This window comes from Psittacula echo (genome assembly GCF_963264785.1).
Source record: "Psittacula echo genome assembly, chromosome: 5".
In the NCBI taxonomy this organism is placed as follows: domain Eukaryota; kingdom Metazoa; phylum Chordata; class Aves; order Psittaciformes; family Psittacidae; genus Psittacula; species Psittacula echo.
Genome location: NC_137739.1, coordinates 3342795 through 3369197, shown reverse-complemented (window position 1 = coordinate 3369197; position 26403 = coordinate 3342795). Strand labels below are relative to the sequence as shown.

The window sequence follows — 26403 nt, the reverse complement described above, 5'->3', positions numbered from 1 at the left end:
CTGCGCTGCACCGGGGGGAAGCAGGAGGAAGTGCTGCAGAACCAGGGCACGGTGGGTGTCCCCAGCTCTGTCACCGTGGGCTGGGTCACTTGGACACAGAGCCTGTTGGACAGGTCCTGATGCACAACTCCGCTCTCCAGTCCATGGCCAGGGTATGGTTTTTGCTGCATATGCATTTTCTACATAAAGGTAAATAGTATTTTTTTATCCCTCCAAAAAAACATGTATTCTAACAGATCTAACCCCAAATTTCTTGTCTGTAGCTGCCTTGCATCTGTCAGTGTCTTGGAGAAGGTGAGAGAAAAGGCACAAGTTGGCAGATCTGCACATTGATGCATTTACCATCTACTTTCCTACTGCTTACCCTTCTCCTCCAGCAAATGCTACTTCTCTCCCTCATGAGGAAGAGGAGCTCATGCAAGGAGAACCCCATCCAAGAGGTGAGGATGATGGAGGGTCCATAAGACCCTTGCTAGGTTCAGGACAAAGGAGTCGTGGTCCCAGGGCTGGTGTTGGCCACAGCTCCCTGTGACTGCAGACAGCCACTTGTGTCTTCATCACCTAACCTGGATGCTACCTGCATCAGCCCATCTCCCGTCATGGAGCACCTGGGGGCCAGATCCTAGGTGATGTTCCCACTGCAAATGAACAGGGAACCATGAGCTGAAGCAATAGGACTTTATTTCAGGTCATAGGGCTGGCTGCAATGAGTGGATAGAGCTTGGAGTGAGTTGGGACCACAACTGGTTCCTCTCCTTTACCACACTCCTCAGTCCTGCCTTGAGATTTCAGGCCAGTCCTTGGGTGTTATCCTCTGCTGAGCAGCCACTCAGTGCTTGTGTTCATTGGTTTAAGGTGTTTGAAAGCATTAAGGGATGAAAACACCTCAATAAGCAGCCGATGGAGTCATTCCCTGCTGTGCTTGTCCATTCCCTGCTGTGCTTGTCCATTCCCTGCTGTGCTTGTCCAGAGCAAGAGGAGCACATGGCGCTTCCCTGCTGGGCCTTGGGAGTGCAGTGAGCTCCCATCACAGCGTGTTTGTCACTTCCTAAAGCTACAGAGGCTGGAGTTCCAATGGCTAAAACCAGGGCTGGAGTGAGGAGAAGGGCCACGGCTGATTTACAGGCATGATCTGATCCAACCTGACAAGTTGTGGCCCTTGGGCTGCAGAGGGAGGTTTGCTGCTCCCAAGGGACAGCGCGGTAGGTTTGGGTTCTAGCACCAAGCCGGGCTGTTGCTGGTAACACGCTCTGTTTACATTCCACATTCCAGACGATCCGAAGCTCCAGCCTGTCCCAGCAATGCCAGGCTGGGCATGCTTCCCAAATGTCTCGTCTTAGTGCAAATGGACCATCTACCTGCACTGGAAGAGCCGGACGCCGAGTTCTGGCTGACAAACCAGGGGTGCTGGAGGGAATCCTTGGGATGCCAGGGATGATGGGAGCAGCCATTCCCTTTGTTCTCTTTGGTTATGTTACATGGCTTGGAAATGATGTTGGTAAAAAGAGGCTTTTTCTAGGGATGGGAAACGTCGTTCCCTGCTGATGGGCACTTAGGATAAAGGGAGGGCTGTGCTCTGATGGGTGCTGGGGACAGCTGGTGGCAAGGTTTATCTCCAGCAGAGGGGAGGTGATGGATCTGGGAGCTGTTCTTTGCAATGGAAAAATGAATTCCAGAGAAAAAGGCTCCTTTTCTCCAGGGAGGAGCCACAGGGGGCCCTGGAGCGGCAAAAGGATACTGGAGATACAGCATCCAAACACCACTCGGGTGACCCGGCTGTGCTGGGAATGGCTTCAGCGCTGGAGGCCGTTGGGGGGGTCCTGGGACAGCCCCACACCCTTCAGCATCCGCTGCTGCTGGATGGATGGGAGCTGGGAAACCTTTCTAATGAGGTATTTGGCTATAAACTGTTACTGTCCCTCAGAGGTGCCGCAGTGGAGCCTCCCTGTTCCTTGCCCCTCTGTCAGGATGGGGCTAAATTCACCCCAGTAAAGCCCAGTCTCTTTCCCATCGCTGCTTGGAGGAGCTTCTCCATTGCCGCTCCGCCTGCGAGCACAGATCGGGTACCGTTTCCTTCCGAGCAGGAGAGCAAGGCTGCGCTCAGGCTCTGGAGAGCCGAGGAGCAGACCCGCTCCCTCACACCACCACCGCCCGGGGCGCCTCACTCGCGGCGGAGGCCTCACCGCGGGCCGCACCCCCCTCCCGGCGGGGCCGCGGGGCAGGCCGGGACTCGCCGCGGCGCTCCTCCCGCGGCCGGCCCGCTCCGGCTGGGGAGCGGCGGCGGAAGGGGCAGGGCGGAGGGCGACGAGGCCGCGCTGCCGCCACCGCCGGGCCGCGCTGAGGGGACCCCCACAACGCTCCCGCCAGCCGAGGGGACTACACCTCCCAGGAGACCCCGCGGCTGGTTGCTGGCGCGGGGCACTCTGGGACTTGTAGTTCTCAGCGGGGCTAGTCCTCCGCCTTCTGAGCGGTACCGGCGAGCCCCGCGCACTACATTTCCCGTCGGGCCTTGCGGCAGGCCCGGGGTCTCTTGGCGGCGACATTTGCGAGCCGAGTGTCTCCAAGATGGCGGCGTGGGGAAGGAGGCGCGCTGGCCCCGGCAGCACCAACAGCGGTGGCGGCCGGGAGAGGTGAGCCGCGGCTGAGGCGGAGGCTGCGGCGCTGCCGGGGCTCCTCGGGCGGGCAGCGAGCGGGAAGAGGCGGGCTGCAGCCATTCGGGGCTCCCCGCGACCCCGGGGCAAGGGCGGGGGCCCTTCTGAGGGGAGCGTGGCCGGGCAGGGTGCGTGTGGGGGGACGCGGCCAGGCTGCGTGTGGGGCTGAGGCGTGGAGCTCGCTGGCTTTGGCGCTCTCCGGCTGCGGGCGGGCGCGGGGAGAGCCGGGGCCGGGAAGGGAAGGTCAGCGCGGCCCGCGGGGTGGCGGTGGCAGCCCTTCCCGCCGGCGGGGATGCGGCGCTCGGGGCCGGGTGGAGGAGGGCCAGCCCCGGGGAGGCTCCTTCCGCGGCTATTTTTAAAGGCCATAAGGGCAGCGAGGAGTCCTCCAGGGTGACCTCCTGCCGCGGCGGTCCCGGCCGCTTGCGGGGTTCAGTGCGGAGCCGCCGCGACCCCCGAGCCGTGGGGACGGGCGCGGTTGCGGCCTGGACGTTCGCAGGGCTCGGTAACGGTGTCGCTTTGCCCCTGTCAGGATGGAAAGGAGCAGCTTGGGACGTGCGGGAGCTTCCCATAGAGCAGCTGTGGAAGTTTGGGAGTCGTAACTTTAAAACAGGGGGAAAAAAGCAGAGGAAAATCTTGTTGAGCTGCTTTAATACCGGTGTGCACGGTGCTTTACCTACTTAAAACGTCTGGTTAAAGCCTGCGTTTCCTTACGTTGGCGTTTTCCCTGTTTTGCCCCAGGGCTGACTGATGTAACGAGCGGCTGCCGTTTTTAGTGTGAGTTTTCCTTTGTCCTCCCGCCTTACCGAGACACTCTGATCTATCCCTTCATTTCAGCCGTGGCTTTTGCTTCCTTTTGTTCTCTTGCTCTAACTCAACGCTGTTCTATTTGATGGTGTAGCCAAAGAGAGCCACAAGTAGCCCTTAAAATCCTGGCGCTGATGCGAGGGAATTCAAAAGTAATTGAACTGGAAGAGCCAACGGAATTACTGCATCAGTGGAGTTTATATAAAACGACTCGGGATGCCACAGGGCTCAGTGGCATCGTGCTGAAGCTGCCTGCACCCAGTGCTGGCTGCAACCCGTGAGGTGTGGAGTTTCCATGTGGGTTTTCCTTGCGGTAGGCCTGTCCTCCCAATAGAAGCAAAGGGGGAAAATAGAATGGAAAAGAGCACTCAATAACTTCAGTGAGAATCGATGCTGACTTAAGAGTGAGTTGTTACTTTGGAACTTCATCTGTGAAGCGTACAATAATCTAAGTGTAGTTTGAGGTGACTTTTTAAGCTATGATTACTCTTGATCTTATGGTCAAAACCTCTTGAGTTACTTCATGTATAAGTTTTCCTTTCCCCATCAGAAGTATATAGTGAAGTATGAGAAAGCACAGAAGTGGACAGATGCCCCACTGACCAGTGTGTCACAATCCCCATCAAAAGGTGATGGTTCTTGTCAGTGTCATCCTGCATGGATGTGATGGAAGATCATAGTTGTAATAGTTGTTGGGTGATACCAGCCTCGTGCTGCTTCTTCCTTGCAGCTGCAGAGGTGGAGATGCACGTGCCTGGGCCTCTCCCCCTCTCCACAATCCTAAATCACACACACCTCCTGATCTCATCTGGCTGCTGGCACCTCGGGTTGTGCATCAGTGCTGGCAGGCCTGATGTCAGCCTTTGATGACATGTGGTTTTTATATGGTGAGTGCAGTTTCCTCACTCTGGGCAGGGTTCTTGTCCAAAGACACACGTTCCTTTGAACTGAATATGCTAATCCAGCTTTCCTCCTAAATGGGCTGCTTCAAGGAGGTTTTAGTTGTCAGCCAGCGAGTCTAAAAGGCATCTGTGTGTTGGGAGGTGCTTTGAGGAGACTCAGCAGTGAATAAAATACTGTCTGCTGTTAGAGCAGCCCAGCCTTCGTTTAAAAATACCCCAACCCAACCAGTGCAGCGGCTCTATCTGTAGAGACTGTATCCCTTCATAAAGGACTTTATTGAGAGAAAGAAGTCAGTGGTTGGTCCAAAAGTTCTTTCTCCTCAATAGGAGTCAATGTAAGGACGTGAATTTCAAAGGATGTTGCTGTGAACTCCAGCTGGTGCTGAAATAATACAGGGAAAATAACCCAAAACACTGAAGAGAACCAACTAAATATTTGTTTTTCTTCATTCTGGATAGACTCTTTAATGGAGCCTGACTAAAGGCAATTGTTAGTTTCTAGACCAAAACAACCTTTTCTATACAGAACAGGCACTGAATTGTGCTTAGTGTTTCTGTATGAAATTCAGCACGCTGCCCGCCAGGCCAGAAGACAGAATGGCATTTGTTCCCCTGGGTGATGTGCTAACAAACTCCAGAAAGAGCAGCTTTCATGTCCTCCCTGCTGCTTGCATTGGCTTCTCTGTGCCCTTAAAGAGGGCTCTGCTGTTGCTACCTGCACTGCTCAGATTTCTGGTACTCTGTTTGCTTACAGCAATGATTGACCTGTTTCCATTAGTCTGGCTAATCATTAATTGACTTAAAATTGACACCTCCTTTTTGTCTCATGGCTGGAGTGGTTTGCTATGCTCTGGTGATGTTTTCCTTAGTGTTGTCTTCACTTACTGAGGCTGCTTGAAGATCTCACCTATGTTCCCCTGTTCTCTTTCTTTCCCCGTCTGTGTTTAAGACTCATCTTTTGAGCGCAGGTCTTGCTTTATTGCTGTGCTTTTCCTGTTCTTCCTCTGCTTTAATGCATGCATTGACAGCCTGTTGAGACCGGCCTTCTAGGCCTGACAGCCGTGGCTAATGGCCTGAGACTGGTAGATTATGTGGACACTGAGCAGAGAAACAATTCTTCATGTGTTCAAGCTGGGATGGGTCAGTATTTTCTGTGCACCATATCCTGGAGCTCTCCTGAGTAGCCAAATACAGTTGAATATAAGGTGGAGTATTTCCACAGAGAATTAAAGCCAGACCACAGCTCATTCCTTATTCTTGGGATGAAATTAAGTTTCAAGAAGGATTTACATGGGAGGAGGGAAGTTTAGTGTTTGTATTTGTCACGCCTCAACTTTATTGACTTACTCAAGCTTGGCAGAGATGCTAAGAATGACCCCAGACACTGCTTTGGCCATCTGTAACGTCCTTTTGCTGCAGTTCACTTGCACAGCACCATGAAGTTCCACTGCTGCATTGCTAGATGAGATTGTGTGTGTGCTGCTTGTGATAGTTGTTATCACACTGCTGCAAGCCTCTCCTTTCTTATTTTTCTAACTACTAATCATTTGCTGTTAACCTCAATGTGTGTTTGGTGCTCTCAGCAATACTGTTGTCCAGGAACATTCAACATGTTCCTGATGTCTAGGAACAAAACTTGTCCTGCATGTTATGGGAGGGGTTTAAAAAGAACTGCTTATGCACAGAGCCTGTGCTTTGTGCAGTGAGAGATTGTTTCTAATCATGCTTCTCAACACTTTGCAGAACTGAGATAGCTGGACAGCAGGAAACCCTCACCAAAAGGCTGTCTGGTGGATTGAGGAACACCATTAGCCTGAGGGCAACAGCTCAGTCCTTCTCCCCTGCAAGTGGACAGTAGAAGGATGAAGGATGTTGTCATCTACCCTGTTCTCAGCATTCTCTTCATTTCTCTTTTTGCCACTTGGCACCTGGCAAATGTCTTTGCACATCGAGCAGCACTGTGGCTCCTCCTTATAAGAGGATTTATTCCTTCACCCATAAAACTACCTAATCGAAACTTAGAATTAACAGACAGGCTGCTGTTTGCAAGGGGCAGCTCAGGACACTGCTCCCAAGCTGAAGGCAGAGAAACGGAGCTGCTTTGAGGCCTGCAACTGGGAAACTGCCGGAGTGGCTGTTTGCAGCCAGCTGCAGCACCTCTCTCCTGGTGCTCTCGATATTCCCATGTTAGGAAGCTAATCCACACGTAATTTGAAGCTTGTTCTATAGCTGAACAGACACTTCTGCCCCTCCTGCTGGTGGTAGCTCCGTTAACAACCTATTCCTTATAAATAACTTTGGCAATACCAAATTTGACAGCAGTGATTTTAAATGGTTTTCATCTTGATTTGCAAGCCTAGAATGCAGGAAGCTGCAACAGAATAAACCATTTGGATGTAAGGTCTGGAACTGTTCTTACAGAGAAGCTGTGCAACTTCTTAACTTGGCCCTCTTTAGTTGGGGTGGGGAGGCAGGTCCTGGAAAATAATCTGATTGAACAGTTAACAACTGCTTTTAGGTTTTGTCTGTGTAGTAAATAGCGCTTTGGGTTTCTGGAGACATACAGCATTTTGTGACTCCTGGAGCTAGGCCCTCTCTGTCACTGGTTATTTACTCTTCTTTCATGTAAAATGGAGTTGATACAAAATCACCGCACTTCACAATGGGGGGATGCCAGCCTGGAGTTCTTGCATAGCTCTGCACTTTTGTTTCCCATCTCTGGGGGTGGGAGACAAGCTCCAAAAGGCAAAAGCCTCCAGCATTCCAGCAAATCCCATTGTTTTCACTGGGTTTGTTCATGTGCAGCTGCTGGCTTCAATTGAAAAGCTGTGTCAGGAGAGATTGCTGCTGGGGATTGAGGTCCTGGGTCCTTCTCTGCATGCCAACGAGGTCCAGAACCTTCCCAAGCCCACACATCTCATCTGTGTCTCTTTCTATTTTAGTCTCCAGCTTTCCATCCTCTCGGGCAGCCAGTTCTTGCGTGGCAATAGTACGCGCTGAACCCCACTTCCCCTGTTACAGAACTGGAGCTTTTCTGCTTGTGCTGCTGACTCTTCATGTGTCCTATTGTTTGAGCAGCTCGTTTTTCATGCTCTGTCTGTTGGTTTTGGATTGCACATTTGCAGCTTCAGCACTGTGATGGAGATGGAGTTTGATATTAGAGGAGTGATTTGGAGAAGCAGTGTAGTTTGGGGGCCACACTATCAGGGCTGAAACCTTTGTCCAGTTTAGTTCCCAGTGATTTTTTGCTTTCAATAGAGCATACTTTAAGTTCTGCTTGTTCTGGCTTAGAAGGATTGTGCCTTTCTTGACTTTATTGTTACAAAGCGCCAGAGCCGAAAGATTCCAGAAGAGATGGGCAGTACTGCCTCCGGCTAAAGCCTGTTGGATTCCTGCTCTCTTTGACAGGTTGTTGTGGCTTGTGGTCTGGCTATGCCTGTACATCCCGGTGAAGGGGTGTTCAGAGGGGAAAGCAGGCAAGATGTGAGCAAGGAGAAATGAGGCTGATGGGTTAGTGCCTCCAGTGAGCCTGGAGAAACCTCATGCAATGCAGTTACTTGATTCCTAGAGTTAGAAACCCAGCTCTCCATGGCTGTGTACAGGCAGGGATGAAACGGGCTTGTTTCACCCTTGTTTTGCCACTGATGACAGGGAGACCCCAGGGTGATTAGACTGTTGTGCTAAGCCTCTGCAGAGTTCTTAGTTCAATTTGGATGCTGCTTCTTTGCATGTTGCTATGTGTTACAGAACACTGAAAATCCTCCTTGGTAGGAAATAGTAACTTTATCTGGGGGGTTGTGTTAGCGCTGGGTCAGCTGCCAGCTTCAAAATGCTTTTCAGCAATAGCTTTTCCCTGAAGTCATTCATTAGGCTTTAGCAAGTGGTTTCACACAGTCACTGGTGTTGATTTACAGTTACCTGAAGTCTCAGCTGTAATGAAACTGGAGTTTGATTTGGAAGAAGCTGCATTTGGGAAAATTGTCATCAAGGAAAGAACACCCTTGGCAAAACCCATTTAGCAGTTGTGTTCTTAATGTATCAGTGTAACTTGGTTAGCTAGTTCTTGGTTAACCACCTTTGTGTGTTAGCTGATGCATTCAGTTCTATTAGATGTGTAGAACTCTATATAGGTGCTTCATTATTCTTCTTTAAAACACTTTCCAATTCACTGCAGAACCTCAGAGCTCCCCAAATCCTGTGCTGAAAGAGTTAATCCTTATTTTCCTACCAATATCTGCCTTAAAGACGCCTCTGGCATACACATACACAGCATTCCAGTGGAGTTTTATTCTCCTTTCTACCCATGAACAGGCCAAGGGGGAAATGCACTGCAGAGACCTCAATAGCTGGCTTGTCAGTTGAGTTTTCCTTGTAGTTTATATGAATTCCAGGCAGACTGCTAATGAAACTGCTTATTCCTTTGCTTTGAGAGGCTGGTGCACCTCAGGTCCTGCTGTTTGATGTGTTTGCTGCTCTTCACACAAGCAGCTACTTCTGGCAACAGCTTGTAATTTGCTAATAGCCTTGATTACAGTTGCCCACTGCACAACACCCTGTGCAGCGTGAATGGAGCTGCATATTAAGGGTAACGTCTAACACAGCAGCTTATGAACGTGGGGTTTTCTCCCTTATTTTCCAGGGCATGCACACAAGTGCTGTTGTACTAATGGAGTAAAAAGTGGTGGTTTCAGCCTCCCTCTCAGCAGAGTCCTGCCTCTTGGTATGGAGAGGGTTTCAGTGTGGTTGGGATGAGATGTTTTGTCTGCTGCACGGTTTGTTCTCCTCCTGCTGAAGGAATCTGCTGGATATTTTTATCCTCGAGAGGCCGCATGCTCTGGTTAAGCACAAGTATGTCAGGAATAATTATTTCTTCTCTTAAAAGGGAGGATTTTGCCTCCTAATGGATGGGGTTTTGTTCTTTCCCAGCGCAGGTAAACAGTCACCAGCCTGTTCCTTAGCAGTCTGTCACATGAATGTAGCTGCAGCAAAGGCGACGTGTGAGGAGGGTGGAGGGAAGGTGGGAACTGATGTGCCTTCAGGTAGCTAAAAGCTGCAGCTCAAATGTGGTCTTGTGAATGCCCTGTCAGTAGGAGCGTGCTCCGAGGTGAAGTGACCAGCTCTTTCTGCACTGTTCAAGCCTGCCTGGGTTAGAAACATGTTCCTGTCTTGCTTTGTTGTGTCCTGTTTCAGAAGAGGGAATGAACCGTTCTGTAACAGGGTCCTCTGCTACCTTTTCCACCTTCACTTCCAGCAGTGCTTCTTGGGCATCCTTGTTAGGTTTACTTTGGATTTACTAGGTTGGATTTACTGTGGAGGACTAAGAAGCAAGCTGCATCAATGGCAAGGAGGTAGTTATTGTGAGGGGGAAGCAAATGCTCATCTGAAGATGCTTTCCCTCTTAAATTTGATCTCCTGATGCACCCCTCAGGTGCATCAGTCTTATTTCCTATGAAAACTCCTTCTGTCTGTGTGGTTTGAAAACTCCTTCTGTCTGTGTGGTTTGAGTTGTTGATGTGTGTGGTCACTAAGGTGACACTCCAGCATCTCTAGAGAGGCTGATGGGGAAGGAACCATCTCAGGATTGTTGACAACATCCTGTTTTCTCCATGTTCTCCCTCCTCCAAGTTAGGAAAAGGTAAGGGAAAAATACACTGCCTTATATCAGGATGGCTTCATGTGCAGCAGGCATATTCAGCTGATGTGAAATGAGGCGAGTTTAAAAGCTGCTTGTTGTTGAACAGAGGCAGCGCCTCACCTTGAGGGGCTGCCCATCCTCACTTTGGGATATTTCTCCTGACTTGAAGCCCTGTAGTTTTAATTCCATGTTTCCTCTTAACAGGGTCGCCTTGTCCTCCACGGACTGTTACATCGTGCATGAGATCTACAATGGAGAGAACGCTCAGGACCAGTTTGAGTACGAGCTGGAGCAGGCCCTGGAAGCACAGTACAAATACATAGTGATAGAGCCCACCCGCATTGGGGACGAGACTGCGCGCTGGATCACGGTGGGGAACTGCCTGCACAAGACGGCCGTGCTGGCGGGTACCACTTGCCTCTTCACCCCTCTGGCCCTTCCAGTAGATTATTCTCACTACATCTCCCTGCCTGCTGGTGTGCTGAGCGTGGCTTGCTGCACCCTTTATGGCATCTCTTGGCAATTTGATCCCTGTTGCAAGTACCAAGTAGAGTACGATGCCTATAAACTTTCCCGCCTGCCCCTGCATACGCTCACCTCCTCCACCCCGGTGGTGCTGGTGAGGAAGGACGACCTGCACAGAAAGAGACTGCACAACACGATAGCACTCGCTGCCCTGGTGTACTGTGTAAAGAAGATCTACGAACTCTATGCTGTATGACTCCAGCAGGGAAGAGAGAAACCCACAAAGACAAAGTGTATTAAGACTCCCGCAGTAACATTTTGTTTTTCCTCTTTTTGAGAAGCAGTTGGAGACTGGGAAAGGATTTGGTTTAATAAGAGATGTTATTTTTCGAATAACACATCACTGGTGCACCGAGGTTTTTCAGTTCTTCGTTACACTTAAGGTGTGGATGTGTGGTGACTTGAGAGCTGTATGTTAGGCCATGGGAGTCCAATCCAGCAGCAGCATGTCGAAAGTGAGCTATAGGAAGAGGGGGTGTGAGAGCTTCTTCTACTTCTTTATTATTTTTTTTGGGGGGAAACATTTAAGTATCTTGTTTAATTGTATTACACAGAACCAGCCAGAAGTTATCATTGACCATTAAAGGATGAGAATTTCAACTGCTTTTTGCTCTCTTGTTACTGTTATCATAGTTCCTTTTCCTTGCAGGGGACGGAGACTTTGCTGTGAGGATGCCAGTGGTGATGATTATTTATCTGTGCTCACACACAGACCTGATGCTCCCCTTGGCCCCGTGGCAGTGGTGTCCATGGACACTCTCCATCTGTTGAAGGAGTAGCTGTTGTAGTGTTGCTTTCCCTCTTGCTTGACTAGTTGTGTTTCTTGGAAGAGGCTAACTTGGTACCCCAGTGCTTACATCCTTTTGGCAATTGCTTAAATACTGATGGTTGGGGCTAAAGGGCTCCAAATCCTCTGCTGCCCTCCTCCAGCCCTTACTGCTCCACACAGGGGAGAGAACACTGTTGAGTTTCCAGCTACAAACTCATCCTGCTCAGTTCTTGTTCATGTTCTTCCTAACGTGGATCCGTCTCTCCTGTGCAGCTGAGCACTGCCAAGGTGGGAGTTGGGCTCTCACCCTTGTGCTTTGTTATGTGCTGACACTTGGGGGCTGCGCCCTGACTGCAATTCCACTGCTCCTGCTTGGAACGTGCACTTCCGGAGCTGCTGCTGCTGCAATGCATCCATGTGCTTGTGTCTTGTAACTCCATTACTTGGAATATTAGGATCTACTCTTGTGCATTAATTCATCTTTTAGCTCAGAACTGTCAAAATCTTGTTCATAGAATGGGAAATACTTACTGGTTTTGCCAGTTCCTTTCAAAAGCTAGGGGCTTGCTGTCTATAACCTCCTCCCACATGGAAACCAGGCGTGGTTTGCACTTCCAAGGCCAGCTTGGCACAGCTTCAAGTGTTACGATCTGAATACAAGAGCAAAGCCCTGTAATAAAACCTGCCTGCACACAGGCGTCCTGCTTGCTTGGAGCCTGACCTCCACTGTGAGGCACTGACCTTGGAAAGGAGTCTCATGAGGTCAAAAACCACATTCGGTAGCCCCATCTTTATCTTCCTTAACTGCAGCAGCAGGCACTGAGGCATCCTCCTGGCCTCCAGGCTGCAGCGAGCGTTTCTGGCCATGCTTCCAACTCGTGCTTTGCTGCTGATGTGGCTTTTGTGTCAGTAGGGCACCCGTCCCAGTCTGTGTGCTGGGCAGACTGGGTGTGCTGGGAGTCCTGACCAAGTGCTTCTACCCCTGAGGCAGCCGAACCTCAGCAGGCACACGGGTGAGAGGAAACACCAGTGGCATCCAGATGTTCCGAGGTGGCAGCAGCCCTTTGCTGGTACAGCGGCTGAGTTGTCTCCCTCCAAGGTTAAAAGAAGCAGGGATCCAGCTCATCTCTATTTATAGCAACAATGTACAGTTGCCTTGGCAGAGAGGAGGGGAAGAAATGCAGCTACTTCATCTTCCTGTGGTTAGGCCAAGTCTGCTGGGCAGGCTGCCCCTTCAGACTGACGTTTGAAGTGCCGTCTACTGGATGGATTCTAATCGAGTGGCAGAGCTGCCATAGCTGATAGGTGCTTTACTACTGAAATCCCCTCGTGCTGGCCACACCAAAGACATTCCTGCTCTTTATTTTAATCCAGGATAACTGTCAGGGCTAGTTCCTTTTCTTCACCAAACCCCTGTGGTCCTGCTGCTTTCTGGTGTTAAGCTTTCCCTTGCCTGAAATGATGGCTGTGGCAGAAGGACTGACCCTCAGCAGGCTCCTGAGCTGCTTGGCTTGCAGCAAAGACTCTGGAGTTAAGAATGGGCAAGTTCGCTGTGGTGTTTTACTGCAGGAGGGAAGGTGAAGTCAGCTCAGCTGTCACAACAGGTAGGTCTGGTTTAAAAACTCACCCTTTGCTCCATGCTGAGGTGCAGAGGACATGGATGGGGTAGGAGGCCTGTTAATGAGCTAAAGTGCTTGGTGACATCCTGGCTGTTAGTGAATCAGTGCTGGAACCACACAAGGTGAGCTGGGAGGGTATTAAGAGGGGTCTCAGGTTGTGTTTGGGGCACTGCATGAGGTGGGGGCTGTATTTGCTGACCCCCATTGCTGGTAGCTGTGGGTTACAGCTGGGGATGAGCTCTACAAAAGCCCCCCCATGGCTTGCTGCCCATCCTGGCCGTTGTGGAGGGGCTCTGAAGTGGAGCATGTTACGTGCCTCTCATCACAGAGAGGGGATTTACTTCCAAAGGGGAATGCGTACACTCTTGGTAACCTCTGAGCTGGAGCTGTGGTTCAAACAGTAACTACAGTTAACTCCCCATGTGTAATCTTTCTCCTCAGGCCTGCTGTGTTGCACCTCTCAGAACCCTGGATGATGACACAGAGAGCCCCTTGGTCCTTCCTGGGTTGCCATGACCTGGAACAGCACGAGGTGAGCAGCTGGACAGGACTGGCAGGAGGACCTGAATGTGCAAAACATGAAAGGAAAGCACAACTAATGCTTAGAAACCCGTTGTGGAGGAGAAGAGAAGGTAAAGCTTCAACTTGCAATTTCAACCCTAGGCCTTTAGGTAACAAACGTGGAACCTCAGCCACAGATTGAATGGTAGAAAGTGTCCTAACTGAGCAGCAAGTAGCATTGGGGTCATTAGACACATCCTGGGCATCAGCTGGGATGGATTCTCAGAGATCAGTTATAAACCTGTAGTAAAGAAAAGACTTCTTGAAGAAGCTCCTGCTAAGCCTGCACACCTGTATTTGGGTTCCAGTGTGACTGACCCTGTGTGTGGATACGCACTATGCCTATTGTAAGCTAGCAGAAGATGGAAAGAGGGCTGGGATGAAGTATGTTGTTCTACACCTTACAGGAATGGGAGAAACCCAAACCTCTCCTGCTTTCCCTTCCTTTAACATTACCTGCTGTGAGGAGCTGAAGTAGAACAAAGGATTGATTTCATAGCAATGTGATTTATTTGTCATCGATGTGCACTCACAGGCAGGACATACAAGGCAGGATACATAAAATGCTGGGAAGTGCATGGAGGTGGCCACAGGGGTCTGGACCTTGGTTCCCACTAATAGGCTTTGGTTAAAATACGAGTTAAAAAGGATCATTTCTGTCCTTACTGAACTACCTCTGTGCAGCTGCTCCTTTTCCTAGCGGTGCTGGCATCCCTCACATGAGAAGAAGGGGGAGGAATGGAATATGGCATTCCCTCAGGCCATCAGGCTCCCTGAAGCCTGTGCTGTGTGATGGGTTGGTATCATTCCCCCACAGGCTGTGATCCTCATGAGCACCTGATTGCTTTACACCTGATGAGAACTAAGGGTCTGTCTCCTATTCTGTCCACCCTATGCACCCTCTGCTTGCAGCAGACAATGTGTTGGTGCCTGCAGACTCACACCTACTCCTGCAGATGGACCACCACCATCAGCTCACGGTGTTCAGACACAGCAGCATGTCCTGCTGTGCTGGTTTCTGTTTGTCCAGTCCTCCCCCTGCTTTAGCTCATGCTGGGGTGAACACTGCTGTCAGGTAGTGCAGAGTTAGACTGAACCATGTCAGTGAGGCATGATTCACGCAGGTAACTGCCAAATAAAGCTTAGGTTTTACATCAGTTACTTTAAAAGTGGCCCTGGTCTTGACTTTAGCTGAACAGATCAGATGATGTGGCACGCTGACAAAGAGAGGCTCTGTGAAGTTCCCCATTTTAAGCAATGTGTTCTAGATCAGAGTGGAAGGAGTGGGAAGGAGACACTGCTCACTCCTCACTCCTCAGCTGAGGAGTTTATTTCACTGGGGCCATGGGGTAGGGAAAGACAAGATCTGCTTGTGTGAAGGCAAAAAGGGTGGGTTTTATTTGTAGCAGGCCAGTAAAGCTGAGCAAGCCTGGAGTGAGGTAAGGTGCTGTCTTCCAGCACATGGGCCTCCCCTGCTGCGACATGTTCCCTTGAGCTGCCTCCGCTGCAGCCTCAGCTCTCCCCCTTTGTCCAAGCACCCTTCTCCAGGTGAGCTGTAGGTGCTGTCTTCCACCAAACAGGCCTGTCCTGGTGTGGGGGAAACCTGCTTCCCACTCTCCATGCAATGGTAAACTGCGGCGTTTTGGGAAAGGATTTTCCTGCAGGAGCACCTCCCGATGTCCCAGCTGAAGTGCAGGGGCTCAGCCTCTCCCTGCAGTCCCTGCTCCAGTGAGCTCAGCTCTAAGAGGCCTTTGCTTTTCTCTCCTTTTTTGCTCTCTCTGCCATTAAGCTGAAGAAGAGCCTGGGGCAGAGGTTTCGCAGGTAGACAGCCAGGGAGGGTGTCAGCCCAGCCACAAGTACTTCCTTCTTCTTCTGTCCCACTGCATTGAGCACCACCTGAGCCACCTCTGCAGCCGTCTGTCCTTCCGCGGTGTTCTTGTCCATAACTGCCAAAGGAAAGCCTCAGGTAAGCCCATGCTTGAGCACCTTTCCTGGGAATGCTCTAACTGTACATGGCTGCTTGGATGTTTTTATCAGTTTTACATCAGTTGTGTGTGGGAGCACAGGCAGGTATAAGTCATGGCTGGGCTAGAAGTCAGTAGTTGCTGTCTAGGAAGGCTGTATTTTGGGGGTTACTGTTCCTACCCTGCATCCAGAGTTGTCTTTTGATACTTCAGGGCTAAGCTGTGTCCCCACCACCTTTGCAGTAACTGAGGGAGGTGGAGATGCCTTAGATACAGGGCACAGAATCATATCTTACCTCCGTAGCGAGATCCATCCGCTGTTATGGCGTTGAGAGAGAGGTTTGTCTGAATGTAGCCAGGGCTTATAACTGTCACATCGATGTCGTACTGCTCCACCTCTGCTCGTAGACAGTCAAAGAAGGCCTGGGTGGCATGCTTGGAGGCAGCATCTGAAAAACAGGGAAAGCACCATGCAATGGAAAGGAGCAGGGCTGAAGGAAGATTCACTCCCCTGAATGGGTTTGTCATGGCAGTGCCCCCACGTGTCAGCAAGAAGCCAGCAGTTCTCCAACTTCCAGGTTGGTTTGTGTGTAGTTTGGTTTTCTTTTAGTGAATGGCAGCAATAGGTAGTGGGGATGAGGGAGGCAGAATGTAAATACTCAAGCTGGAAACTGGCTGGGGTCCTGAGCTTACCACCACAGCCAGGCCAGAGCATCAGAGAGTGAACCCAAGCTGCCTCCTGCTCGTGGTAAAGGAGACAGGAAGTTTGGCTTGGGAAGCATCCGACAGGACAGGCTGGGGCTGGGGAATGCAGTGCTGGTAGAGGAGAGCAGAGCTGGCACTTGCTGAGCCTACGTGGGCTGAGTACTACAGGCTTGCAGAGCAGGTTCAGAGCTCAGCTGCACACAAGTCAAAACCTGATCTCACAAGCAGACAGAAGCGTGGCCTAGGGCAGGATTTCCCCCGTTAAATGGCTGAGCAGCTCTTCATGCTCACTCCCTTTCCATGTGTACCTGGTCACTGCCGCTGTGCCTGCCATCACCTGAATGTGGCTGCAGGGCTGACACCAGCAGCAGGGAGCTTAGCACAGGCTGTGATCCCTGTCTGAGGACACAGGCAGGAGCTGAGCTCCACACTCACAGGCCCATGTGGCTCTGGTAGCTCTGGAAGCTCCTCAGAACATGCTTCTTGGCACAACCATCCCCACATTATCTACTAGAGCAGATTACCCAGATGGTCCCCATTCTCCTGCACTCAGCATGCTCTACCACTCTTATCATCACTGGACTTTGCGCTTTTTATGCCTATTTTCAGTGGTTTACAGATGCTTTTACATCAGTTAATCTCCGTTTAGTTCCCTCCATCTTTTATAAGGCTTTTTCTAGTAATCTCAGCAATATTATTTCTTGTCATAACTGACGTAGCACAAAGTTTGCTGGATCAAGAGAACTGTTTAGGCTTTTGTTTTGGCATTGTTTGTATTATGGCACTTTGGAACTTATCAAGACAAAAAGGTCCTCCTTTTTTACAGGACATGTACCAGGCGAACAGCAAGGATAAAATACAGTCAAATACAGAGTTATTCAGGCAGTTTATAGGGACTCTCAAGTGTTGAGATAGGAAAATAACTGAAAGTGGGTAGATTTAGATAGATATAAAGCAGAAGCTCTTCCCTATGAGGGTGCTGAGGCGCTGGCACAGGGTGCCCAGAGAAGCTGTGGCTGCCCCATCCCTGGCAGTGTTCAAGGCCAGGTTGGACACAGGGGCTTGGAGCAAGCTGCTCTAGTGGAAGGTGTCCCTGCCCATGGCAGGGGCTTGGAATTGGATGAGCTTTAAGGTCCCTTCAACCCAAACCAGTGTGGGGTTCTGTGATTCTATGTATATCAAGCTGCTTTCAGGACACTGAAAACACATTCTCCTTCCCCATCCCTTATCAGGGACAGGGCTAAGATTCTGCATTTGAGAGTGCCCTCCTCCACAGCTGTCAGTGCTTTGTGACAACACTGAGAAGGATGCACAGCTCTGCTTTCCCTGCACGCAGCCAGCTCTACACAGAGCTAAAAGTGGAAGCAGCAGCCAAGTATTCATTCATTCTAGTGCCCCAAATATGTCTTCCCCATCCTCTGTGGAGGTACTTACATGCGGATCTGAAAGGAATGCTTATTTTGCCTTGAACACTGCTGATGGCCACAATGTGGCCTTGTCTCCTCTTGATCATGGAGGGGAGAAGTGCTAGCAAAAGACAGAAAAGACCCATTGAGAATCCCAGTGCTGCCATCACTGCTGTCAAGAATCAATGCTTTCAGAGCGCTCTAAGATGCCCAAATGAATTACAAGATCCTTGTTCAGTGTAGGAGCTGCATAAGGGATAGTGTTTAGGATGTCTCAAACTGAAGCTGCAGTCTGGCTGCAGCTCCTAGGACGAGACTGCTTGTGCCACCAAGGCTGTCACAATTCCTGTGATCTCCAACAGGCACCATCACCAGGACCTGCTATTTTCTTTCACCATTGCATTTCCTGCTGCTTGACACCCTCCAGCCTGAGCTTTATGTACCCAAAGAAGCTTCCCAGGGAAGCTACAGCTTCACCTAGAAGCCATTCTGCCTGCTCGAGTGTTTTCTCAGCACAGGCAGGCTAACCATGGCTCTCTTCATAAGCTCCTGCCAGACCAGCGCCAGGAGATGCTTTATACAAGATAGTATCTCTGATCAGGTACTTCCCATGCAGCCATGCCCAAGCATCTCTTTTTGAACAAGACTTTCCTCTCCTCTTGTACTGTACCAAATACAAATAGAGGTTAAACTGTGCTTAGTTGTGTTGGCCTGCAGAAGGTATCAACTAAATCCATTGTTCCCCTGTAATGTGGATCACGAGTACCTTTGGTGAGGGCTATAGGACCAAAATAATTTGTTTCCATCACTTTCTTATCCACATCCAGTCCTGTGTCCACAATTGTGCCTCGGAAACTGATGCCTGCATTGTTGATCAGGATGTCCACGTGCCCCAGGTGCTTCAGGATCTCTTCAGCAGCATTTAGCACAGTTTTAGTGTCCGAGAGGTCGAATACCACAGTGTGAGGTTTGTGTGTCTGTGGACAAAGAGAAGTTAGCAAAAGCCTAGTTGAGGCTGTGCTGAATGTGATGTGTGTGCACGCTCACGATGGCATCTCCCAGCTCTGCGAGCACAGAAGTAGGGCCACCCAAACCTTGTGCAGCAGTTCCACTTGGAGGGAACACACAACAGGAGCAGGTTGCGCTCTCATCTTTCTTTGCTCCTGTTCCTTATAGAGCTTAGGAAAGGGGCAGATGAGATCTCCATCAAGTACTCAAGCGTCATATTATCTTATTACAGAAAATGCATCTGAAAAAGTCAAAACCCCAACCCATGTGTCTTCTACATAGCCAGCAATACCCTTCTTAGCCACTGTCAGCAGAAGTAAGCATCATGAATAAAGGCCAACAGAAGGAAAGTCACTTCCCAGATTCAGTCTAGGACATACAGATGCAAAGGCTCAGGGCACTGCTCACTTGCATTCCAAGGCAAGGAGTCCTTCAGATGGCTTATTTTTGTAGGGGTTCTACAAGATCTGACACGTCAGCCCTGTGTACCCCTAGAGCAGGATCTGTCCCTAACCACAGAGTTGTATTTTTCCTATTGCTCAAAAGAACAACCCACAAGCAATTCTGTACCACCACGAGCAGCAGCTTCTCCTCCCACACTTACCTTCTTGCGGTGGTTGGTCACGGTGGAAAGCTGCTGCACCATGTCTTGGAGCTTCTCCCTGTCTCTGCCACAGAGCACCAGCTTGCAGCCAGCTGCATGGAAAGCTTTGGCACATTCTTTGGAGGAAGCAAGGAAGAGAGCGAAGTAGATATTTGAATGACAGAGACAAACAGCAGGTTCACATCATAGTGGGGGATAGGCTAAAAGTTCTTTTAGCTGGCAAGGGTCTAAGGTGGCTTTGTTACTCCTAATGAGGAATTATAGTGATGTGATTTACAGTGAAGGTGCAAGATGCCATTTTGTGTGGCTGACAGACATGTGACAGCAGTGCAGCAGCTGCTGTGCTCACAGTTACAGTGCTGGTTATGCAGCGACTGTGCTGTTCACACATCCTCCCCCATCAGCTGGTCAGATTTGCCTGTGCCTCTTCATTTTTGTCTATGTGCCCCTCTTAAGAGGGACTACAGTTCCCTTGTGTGTCATCTAATGCAGCAGGGCCTGGTCTTAGGAGATTTAGGGTTTAGTGAACACCTCCAAAGGTTCTGAAAGCCTTGGAGCTAATGCCTTCATCAGGGTGATCATTAGGGCAAGGCTGAAGAAGGGATGCCTTGTCCTCCTTTCAGTGCTAGCAGCTGCTGAGGCATTTGCATGTTCTACCCTACCCCTCTGTGACCCGGTGAGACAAATCACTTGTGCAAGGGATGACGGTGGATGTAAAAAGGGTGTATAAGAACACACAGTAATTAGAGGTGCTCTGGTGTATTAATAACTGGAAGTGAGGGGAATAGTGGACGATCTTGCCACTGAGTCAATAAGGGAGGAAACTTCGTGTATGATGGTGGAAATCCATACACCCAACACCACACTGCTGCATCTGCCCAGCCTACCACAGCTGAGATATTAGTTCTGGCTCTTCTTGATGTGAAATACAAATTGCTTTAGCACTCCCAGATCTTTGGCTGTGACAGGCAAAGGCCCATTGCATCTCCTTTGGCTGTGCAGTTACTGAACCCCCCTATCCTTCAGGATAAACTCACATGCAAAGACAGCATCAGTTTAAGCTCTATTTGTTCTATGAATGTACTCATCCTAATGAAAGGCCTTGATAGCAGAGAGCACCTTGTCTTCTCTTCAAGAAGCTATTAAAGCAATTCTAAAAAGCAGAATTAAAGAATGTATCCACTCAAACAAAGAATCCATTCTATTACTCACTGCTGTTAATATTGCCAAGAGTTTGAATTTAGAATAGATGGGTTTAAACTAAAGCAGGGGAAGTTCAGGATAGATAGAAGGAAGAAGTTCTTTACTGTGAGGGTGGTGAGGCACTGGAACAGGGTGCCCAAAGAAGTGGTGAATGCTCCATCCCTGGCAGTGTTCTAGGCTGGGTTGGACAGAGCCTTGGGTGATGTGGTCTAGGAGCCCTGCCCATGGCAGGGAGGTTGGAACTGGATGATCTTAAGGTCCTTTCCACCCCAAACCATTCTGTGGTTCTGTGATTCTATTCACTGCTGTTAATATTGCCAAGAGTTTGAATTTAGAATTTGAATTTTAGAATGAAGAAAAAGGCACCTTCACATGAGGGCGAGAGGAGCAAGGAGGTGAAATGGGAAGTATAGCAGAGTATCTGGAAATACAACAGAGGTGAACACAGACCACCAGTTCTGGGAAGCTTTAGAGAAACAATTTGACTTCCTGGCTTTTCCAGGACTTAGAGAAAAGCCCCCTGACAGCACAAGAATAGCATAAGTTGTTCGTGGCTTTGATGACCTCCAGTTTATACAGCATGATGAAAACTGTCTTTCAATTTTGAGACTCTCTTGAATCAAAGCTTGTGCTGGCTGTAGTTCTAACTGTGCAAGGACTGCCTCAAAATTCCAAGCAATAGGAATTTCTTGCCCTTTACTGTTCTCCAGCACCCCTTCACAAACCTCTGCTTGTCCTGCCCTTGGTGCCCTTCTGTGTGCACTTACCTTTTCCCAGGCCCGAAGTAGCCCCTGTGATCACCACCACTGCCTCCTGGAGGTACGCTCGCATCCGCATCCACTGCAGCAGGCGAAAAAGGGCGAAGATCCCCACGCTGCCAAAAAGCAGTGGGATGATGACTGTGCTTGTGAAATCCATGAGTTTTCCTTTCTGAACCGTCTTCCTAGAGCCACAAGATGGAAGGAAACAGACTGTTTCATCCGCAAGAAAAGGAGCAGAGGCTTGAAAACTAGGGAAGTCTTTAGCTCTGACCACCACTAAACAGACCCCGTACAGAGGTATCTTCAACTGATTTCCTTATCCCTTCCTTTGGACTTTCCAAAGTTCACATCAGTGCCCAATTTTAAGCATTGAAACACTCATCTGAACATCCCAGCAGGACATTTGGAGTTGGACTTCTCACAGAGTTGGCTTCAGAGATACTGTTCCCACATTCTGCTCTAGGTTCCCTCTTGTATTCAGAGTGAAAGCTCCTCTGGGCTGGGATGTGCCTCTGCATCCTTCTGCCTGTAATAAAACCTCTTGGATTTCTCTACAGCAGCCAGTACTGCAGTATCTATATCCCAGAGAGCAGTTACTGCCTATCATCCCAGAGGGATATAAACCAATCTGGCTTCTGGAGGCTCAGAGTAGGTTTTCCCTCTAGCCTGTTATTTGCTTGCTACACTGGAATCTGTGCTTCCATCTTCAGTGTCTTTCACCTCCTGTTAGCAGAGACAAGTTGTCTGATGTAAATGAACCACATGTCCATTCTAGCAGGGAAAAGTCTAAGATCGTGCTCTTTTGCCAGCAGTAATCATGCAGTTTAATTGTGCCCTAACGTACTGAAACTAAACCTGTGAATGAAACCCAAGCTAAAGGTAGCTATGAGACCTTGAGCTCATCCTGGAACTGGATTCTGATACCAATGCATAACCCTAATCTCCTTGCTAAGCCATTGCCTTCAAGGGAGGAGTTTATGTTACAGCTTACTCCATGGATAGAGTAAGTGATACTTCTGCTGTAAAAAAGGCCACTCACTTTCCCACTGTATCTGACCCGAAGCTCTTATGCTTGATGGCACAGTGCAGTCAGTTAAATCCCCTCCTGGGATCTATACAACTTTGGAGTCACACTTAAAGTCAAAACCAAGTATTAGTGTATCATCTTAGTCCTGTTGCACAGAGAACAGCACAAGAAGGAGAAAACAAGGGGTAAAACTGATAATGCCAAGCCAGAATTCAGTGTCACTAAGCAGGACTGAACTTGTAGGGATGTGAGACGATGACAGAGGTGCTACATGCCATGGAACAGAGCTAATGTGGAAAATACCAGGCTCTTCCAGATTTCCATCAGGGGCTTGGGCAGAATTCCTAATGTAGCTGGTCAGTGAGCAGACCAGCTTGCTGAAACAGTAGTGAACTGTATAAAGTAAGTATTTCTGGAGGGATAGCTGGAACACAATAAAACAGCACCTAAAGATAGCTGAGCTGGCTCAAAATAAACTTGACAAGGTCTAAAAATAAGCCCCTTAAGTTAGTACACAGCTCTTCTCAAGGAGCTATGGAGCTCCCCATTCCTGAACTAACTCACTGTGTAATACACTGTGCATAATGCAGCAAGACATCCAGGCCATGAGTTCCCCGGGGCAGAGGGAGAGTGCTCCAAGTGGGAAATCAGGAACCCAAATGGGATTAAACTCATTCTGTTGCAAAGCAGTGCATGAGCCCAGCACCCAGCTACTCAGAGCAAAATCTCATCCCTCTTTGTGCTGTACACAGAGTATTTTGTATTGATACACAGCAGAGTTGATTGAGCTTAAGAGTGTGTAGCACCCCTAAAATACTTCCTGGGAAAGAGCTGGTTTGGCCCCTTTAGCCTGGATGAGCAGAAGGTTCTCCTTTCTGGCCCATGTTCAGTTACAGCAGCTGCCCTCTAAGTTATCTCTTTCTTTCTGCTCTCAAAGGCCTCTTGCCATTCAGGAGGTGAGCTGTGGGCAGGGACAGCAGGTGCTGTGCTGACACTGAGGCTCGAGGACATTTTCGGATCAAAAATCTTCAGCTCCCACTTAGGATCTTTCAGTATTTCCAGAGTGTGAGCTGACAGATGCAGTGGAGCTTCCTTTATGAGCCCTGGTCCACGCTGAGGTATTTAACAGATGTGGCCCTGAGCAGCTTTGCTTCTGATTTCAGTAGATAGTGGAAAGCAGATAAAAAGATAACTGGAAAGACGGGGCTTTCCTGACACCTTTTCTAGCTAAAGCACACTAGGAGATGGGAGAGAGTCCCATGCTTGATGCCAGCCTGGTTCTTTCCATGTTCTTAGGCAAAAATAAAGGTTGATTATGCAAGGACTAAACTCTGCCACAGGGGCTGGTGGCAAAGAGCCCCCCCCACCCCGCCCCAACCTTCCAACTAAAAGCTGTGTTTTGGTGCCTCATCAGCATGAACCAGTTATTCCTGGTTAACTTATTCCTGAATCACATCAGTTATTATTCATGCACTTTCTATGCAAAGAAGGTCCCTTTGATCCTTTCTCATTTGAAAAACACTTTCCAAGCCTTTTATTGGTTTTCTTTCTCTCTTTTCCCCTCCCCTTCTTCTCTGTATTATAGATACAAAGTGGACAAATCACCCAGTCTCCCAGTTTGAGACCCCACCATCACCTTTGGTCAAACATTTGGGTATTCCTGCTGAAAAACACTGTTATTAATTCTTAACAGGTCATGTTTATGGCACCAGTTTATCAAGTGATGCTACTGGTTATAACTGGTTCAAAGAAAGTCCTGTAATTGTCAGTTCCCCATCCCAAAAGGCAGGATTGGAACACACAGGTGATCAGAGAGCAGAAATAAGAACACTGATAATGTACATAGAGAGGTGATTGGAAACTCTTTGGAAGGCTTACCTTAAAATAAATCATATCTATCCAGTTAAAAACCCCAGCTTTCAGCTGAAACCAAGACCTGGATGTTATCCCATAAACCCCAGGACAATGATTTCGGAAGGGTCTTGGTTAAAAAGGTCAAGAGTGCACTAAAGGCAGCAGAGACGAGACCAAGACTAAAAAGAAACTAACCCCCTGATACACAACAGCTATTCTCCTTTAGCTGCAGCTACCTAGAATCACATTGTCCTTTACATGACAAATGGCAGCAACTGGGAGGCTATTTTCAGCAGTCAAAAGGTGCCATTTCAAAGGTGGGGGGGGGCTAAAAGGAAGGGAAAAGGATCATTTTTTCCTAAGGAAGCCCTTGTCCTGAAGCAGAGCAGCTCTAAGCTGGAATAGCCACCGACTTTAGGCTGAAGAAAGCACAATATCCTACCTTTGAAAAGCACTCACTTGCCAGTGCCTCTGAGGTGGTGTCTCCCTCCAGGCTTTTAACAGCACAGCCCTGACTTAAATTTGGAAGTGGCAGCATTCCAAGCAACTGCTCTCTGCCCAATGCCAGCCTGGCCAAGGGCTGCCTCCAAAAACAAACCTGAGGAGTGGAGGCTGTGACCTTTCAAATGGGGGGGAGAATTTAACCCCCAGGCTGAAGAGAGAAGTGAATGCAGAATGATACAGACCTCCCGATGATCCTCTGGTTACTTCTTGTACTGCATAATTCGTGGTGTTGAATCCAGAGCATCCCTAAAGACCAATACTTCTCTTCTAGATGGAAGAAAATAAAGGCAGCTTATGAAGCAGTATCAGTGCTCTATTGCTGGGATTAGTTTTGGTGTCATAGAGCACGCTCTGCAATGGGTATCGTGCTACTTAAAACAGACTTTTAACTTCTTCCCTTAGGGTTCTAAAGACTTTGAGCACAACTGAACTGACAAGTGAGTTTCTCATACATGTCAGGCAAATGGGCATTCCCTCTAGCAGACCAAATGCACTGAATCCCTTAGAAGTATTTCACAGGGAGGAAAATGGTTTATGGTTTGTGTCCTTATTTATGGTTTGTTTCAGCTAAACAGTTGTACTGACCCAGCTGCTTTGGAAAGAAGCTGAAATCAAACTTGTAGATATCTAAACCGTGGGGGAAAAGTCACATAGCTGACAATGCAAATTTACTGACAAGTTCTCTGATGTAAAAAACCCCCAAAATGGGAAGTTCAGCCTCAAAAACCTCATTCCCAATGGGATCACATTAATTCAGGTGACTACCACTGCGCACTTCCATGTTCACAGCTTTCACTCCACACTTTATAAGCAGAAAACAGTGCAAAAACCACACGGAGGTCACAAGAAACCAGTAAAATTCCAAAGGCGGCCCATAGGAACTGGACAGAGCTCACTGCAACGCAGCCACGTCAAACACAGAACAGAGAAGGGGTTCAAGAGAAGGAATACAATAAACTGACCAGAATGGCAACTGGCATTAAGAGCACCACGCAAGTGCTGCACAGGGGTAGGTCTGGTTGTAAGTAGCTGGCAACAACGACCCAGTGTTTGAGGTTTGCTGGGGGTGGGTTAATATTGGTTATAATACTTTCAGTTAAGTTTTTCTAGTATAATTTGACCATCTCAGAAGCATCACCTACAAAACCCATCTGAATAATAACCCTGTTGTTATTGTTATTCAAAGGCACCTGGCTTGTGTTTTAACATATTCTTTATAATATGTATATATATATTACATATTTTATATATATATACACGTTTTGACATTATGCAAAACAACGTCACCTCATGGTACAGGAAGTACGTTTCCAGCACCCAAACCCACACCTGGAGTTGAGAAATCATCTTCTCCTAAATCTCCCTTTCACTTCTACTCAGTTACCAGCTTCATTTCCAACCCCTCACCCGAAAATCCACCATTGCGGTTTGGGGGACAAAGGTAAGTCTTAAAGCGCTTCCCTATGAGGGTGCTGAGGCGCTGGCACAGGGTGCCCAGAGGAGCTGTGGCTGCCCCATCCCTGGCAGAGTTCAAGGCCAGGTTGGAGCAAGCTGCTCCAGTGGAAGGTGTCCCTGCCCATGGCAGGGGCTGGAGCTGGATGAGCTTTAAGGTCCCTTCCACCCCAACCCATCCCGTGAGTCCCTGATCTGCCCCCTCGGCAGCTCCCCGGGAGGTCACCGCCAGGCGGGCGGGTCCCGCGACCCGCAGCGTTGCCGCAGGGCGGCAGCGGGGCCGTGTGGGGGTGCCGCGGTCAGAGGAAGGACCCGCGGCCCGCGGAGGAGCCCGGGCCGGAGGCTGAGGGGAGGCCGCGGGGGTCCCGGGCCCTACCTGGCCGCTGCCGCCACCATGGCCACCGCCGGAGGTGGCGGCGGAGTGCGCATGCGCTGGGTGATCCTCCAAT

General features: G+C 49.3%; 2 protein-coding genes across 4 annotated transcripts; one reads left to right on the top strand and one right to left on the bottom strand.

Annotated features, from left to right (window-relative positions):
* The first annotated feature begins 2358 nt into the window (after window positions 1-2358).
* On the top strand, window positions 2359-11285 carry TMEM11 (transmembrane protein 11). Of its 2 annotated transcripts, XR_013956839.1 has the most exons (3): window positions 2359-2630; window positions 10197-10900; window positions 11167-11285. XR_013956839.1 is itself a non-coding variant. In XM_080617724.1 (2 exons), the coding sequence occupies exons 1-2, from the start codon at window positions 2566-2568 to the stop codon at window positions 10711-10713; spliced, it is 582 nt and encodes a 193-aa protein (XP_080473850.1). In that variant the 5' UTR covers window positions 2359-2565; the 3' UTR covers window positions 10714-11117. The 2 variants fall into 2 exon arrangements, 1 of the variants encoding a protein (XP_080473850.1); XM_080617724.1 differs by lacking the exon at window positions 11167-11285 and having other exon boundaries at window positions 10197-11117.
* Window positions 11286-13536: 2251 nt separating this feature from the next.
* DHRS7B (dehydrogenase/reductase 7B) lies at window positions 13537-26403 on the bottom strand. Of its 2 annotated transcripts, XM_080617722.1 has the most exons (8): window positions 26331-26358; window positions 24685-24769; window positions 21124-21299; window positions 19154-19269; window positions 18308-18518; window positions 17570-17662; window positions 15727-15879; window positions 13537-15412 (listed from the first exon to the last, which is right to left on the bottom strand). In XM_080617722.1, exons 2-8 carry the CDS (start codon window positions 24744-24746, stop codon window positions 15207-15209), a joined length of 1017 nt encoding a protein of 338 aa, XP_080473848.1. In that variant the 5' UTR covers window positions 24747-24769; window positions 26331-26358; the 3' UTR covers window positions 13537-15206. The 2 variants fall into 2 exon arrangements, with proteins under 2 accessions (XP_080473848.1, XP_080473849.1); XM_080617723.1 differs by lacking the exon at window positions 24685-24769 and having other exon boundaries at window positions 26331-26403.

What these genes read in the sequence shown, in the direction of transcription:
- TMEM11 (XM_080617724.1), top strand. Translation starts at nt 2,566, where the DNA reads ATGGCGGCGTGGGGAAGGAGGCGCGCTGGCCCCGGCAGCACCAACAGC. An exon ending in AGCGGTGGCGGCCGGGAGAG is followed by an intron (nt 2,631 to 10,196) that starts GTGAGCCGCGGC and finishes TCCTCTTAACAG; the next exon opens with GGTCGCCTTGTCCTCCACGG.
- DHRS7B (XM_080617722.1), bottom strand. Translation starts at nt 24,746, where the DNA reads ATGCTCTGGATTCAACACCACGAATTATGCAGTACAAGAAGTAACCAG. An exon ending in TACTTCGGGCCTGGGAAAAG is followed by an intron (nt 19,270 to 21,123) that starts GTAAGTGCACAC and finishes CTTCCTCCAAAG; the next exon opens with AATGTGCCAAAGCTTTCCAT. An exon ending in TCCTATAGCCCTCACCAAAG is followed by an intron (nt 17,663 to 18,307) that starts GTACTCGTGATC and finishes GTCTTTTGCTAG; the next exon opens with CACTTCTCCCCTCCATGATC.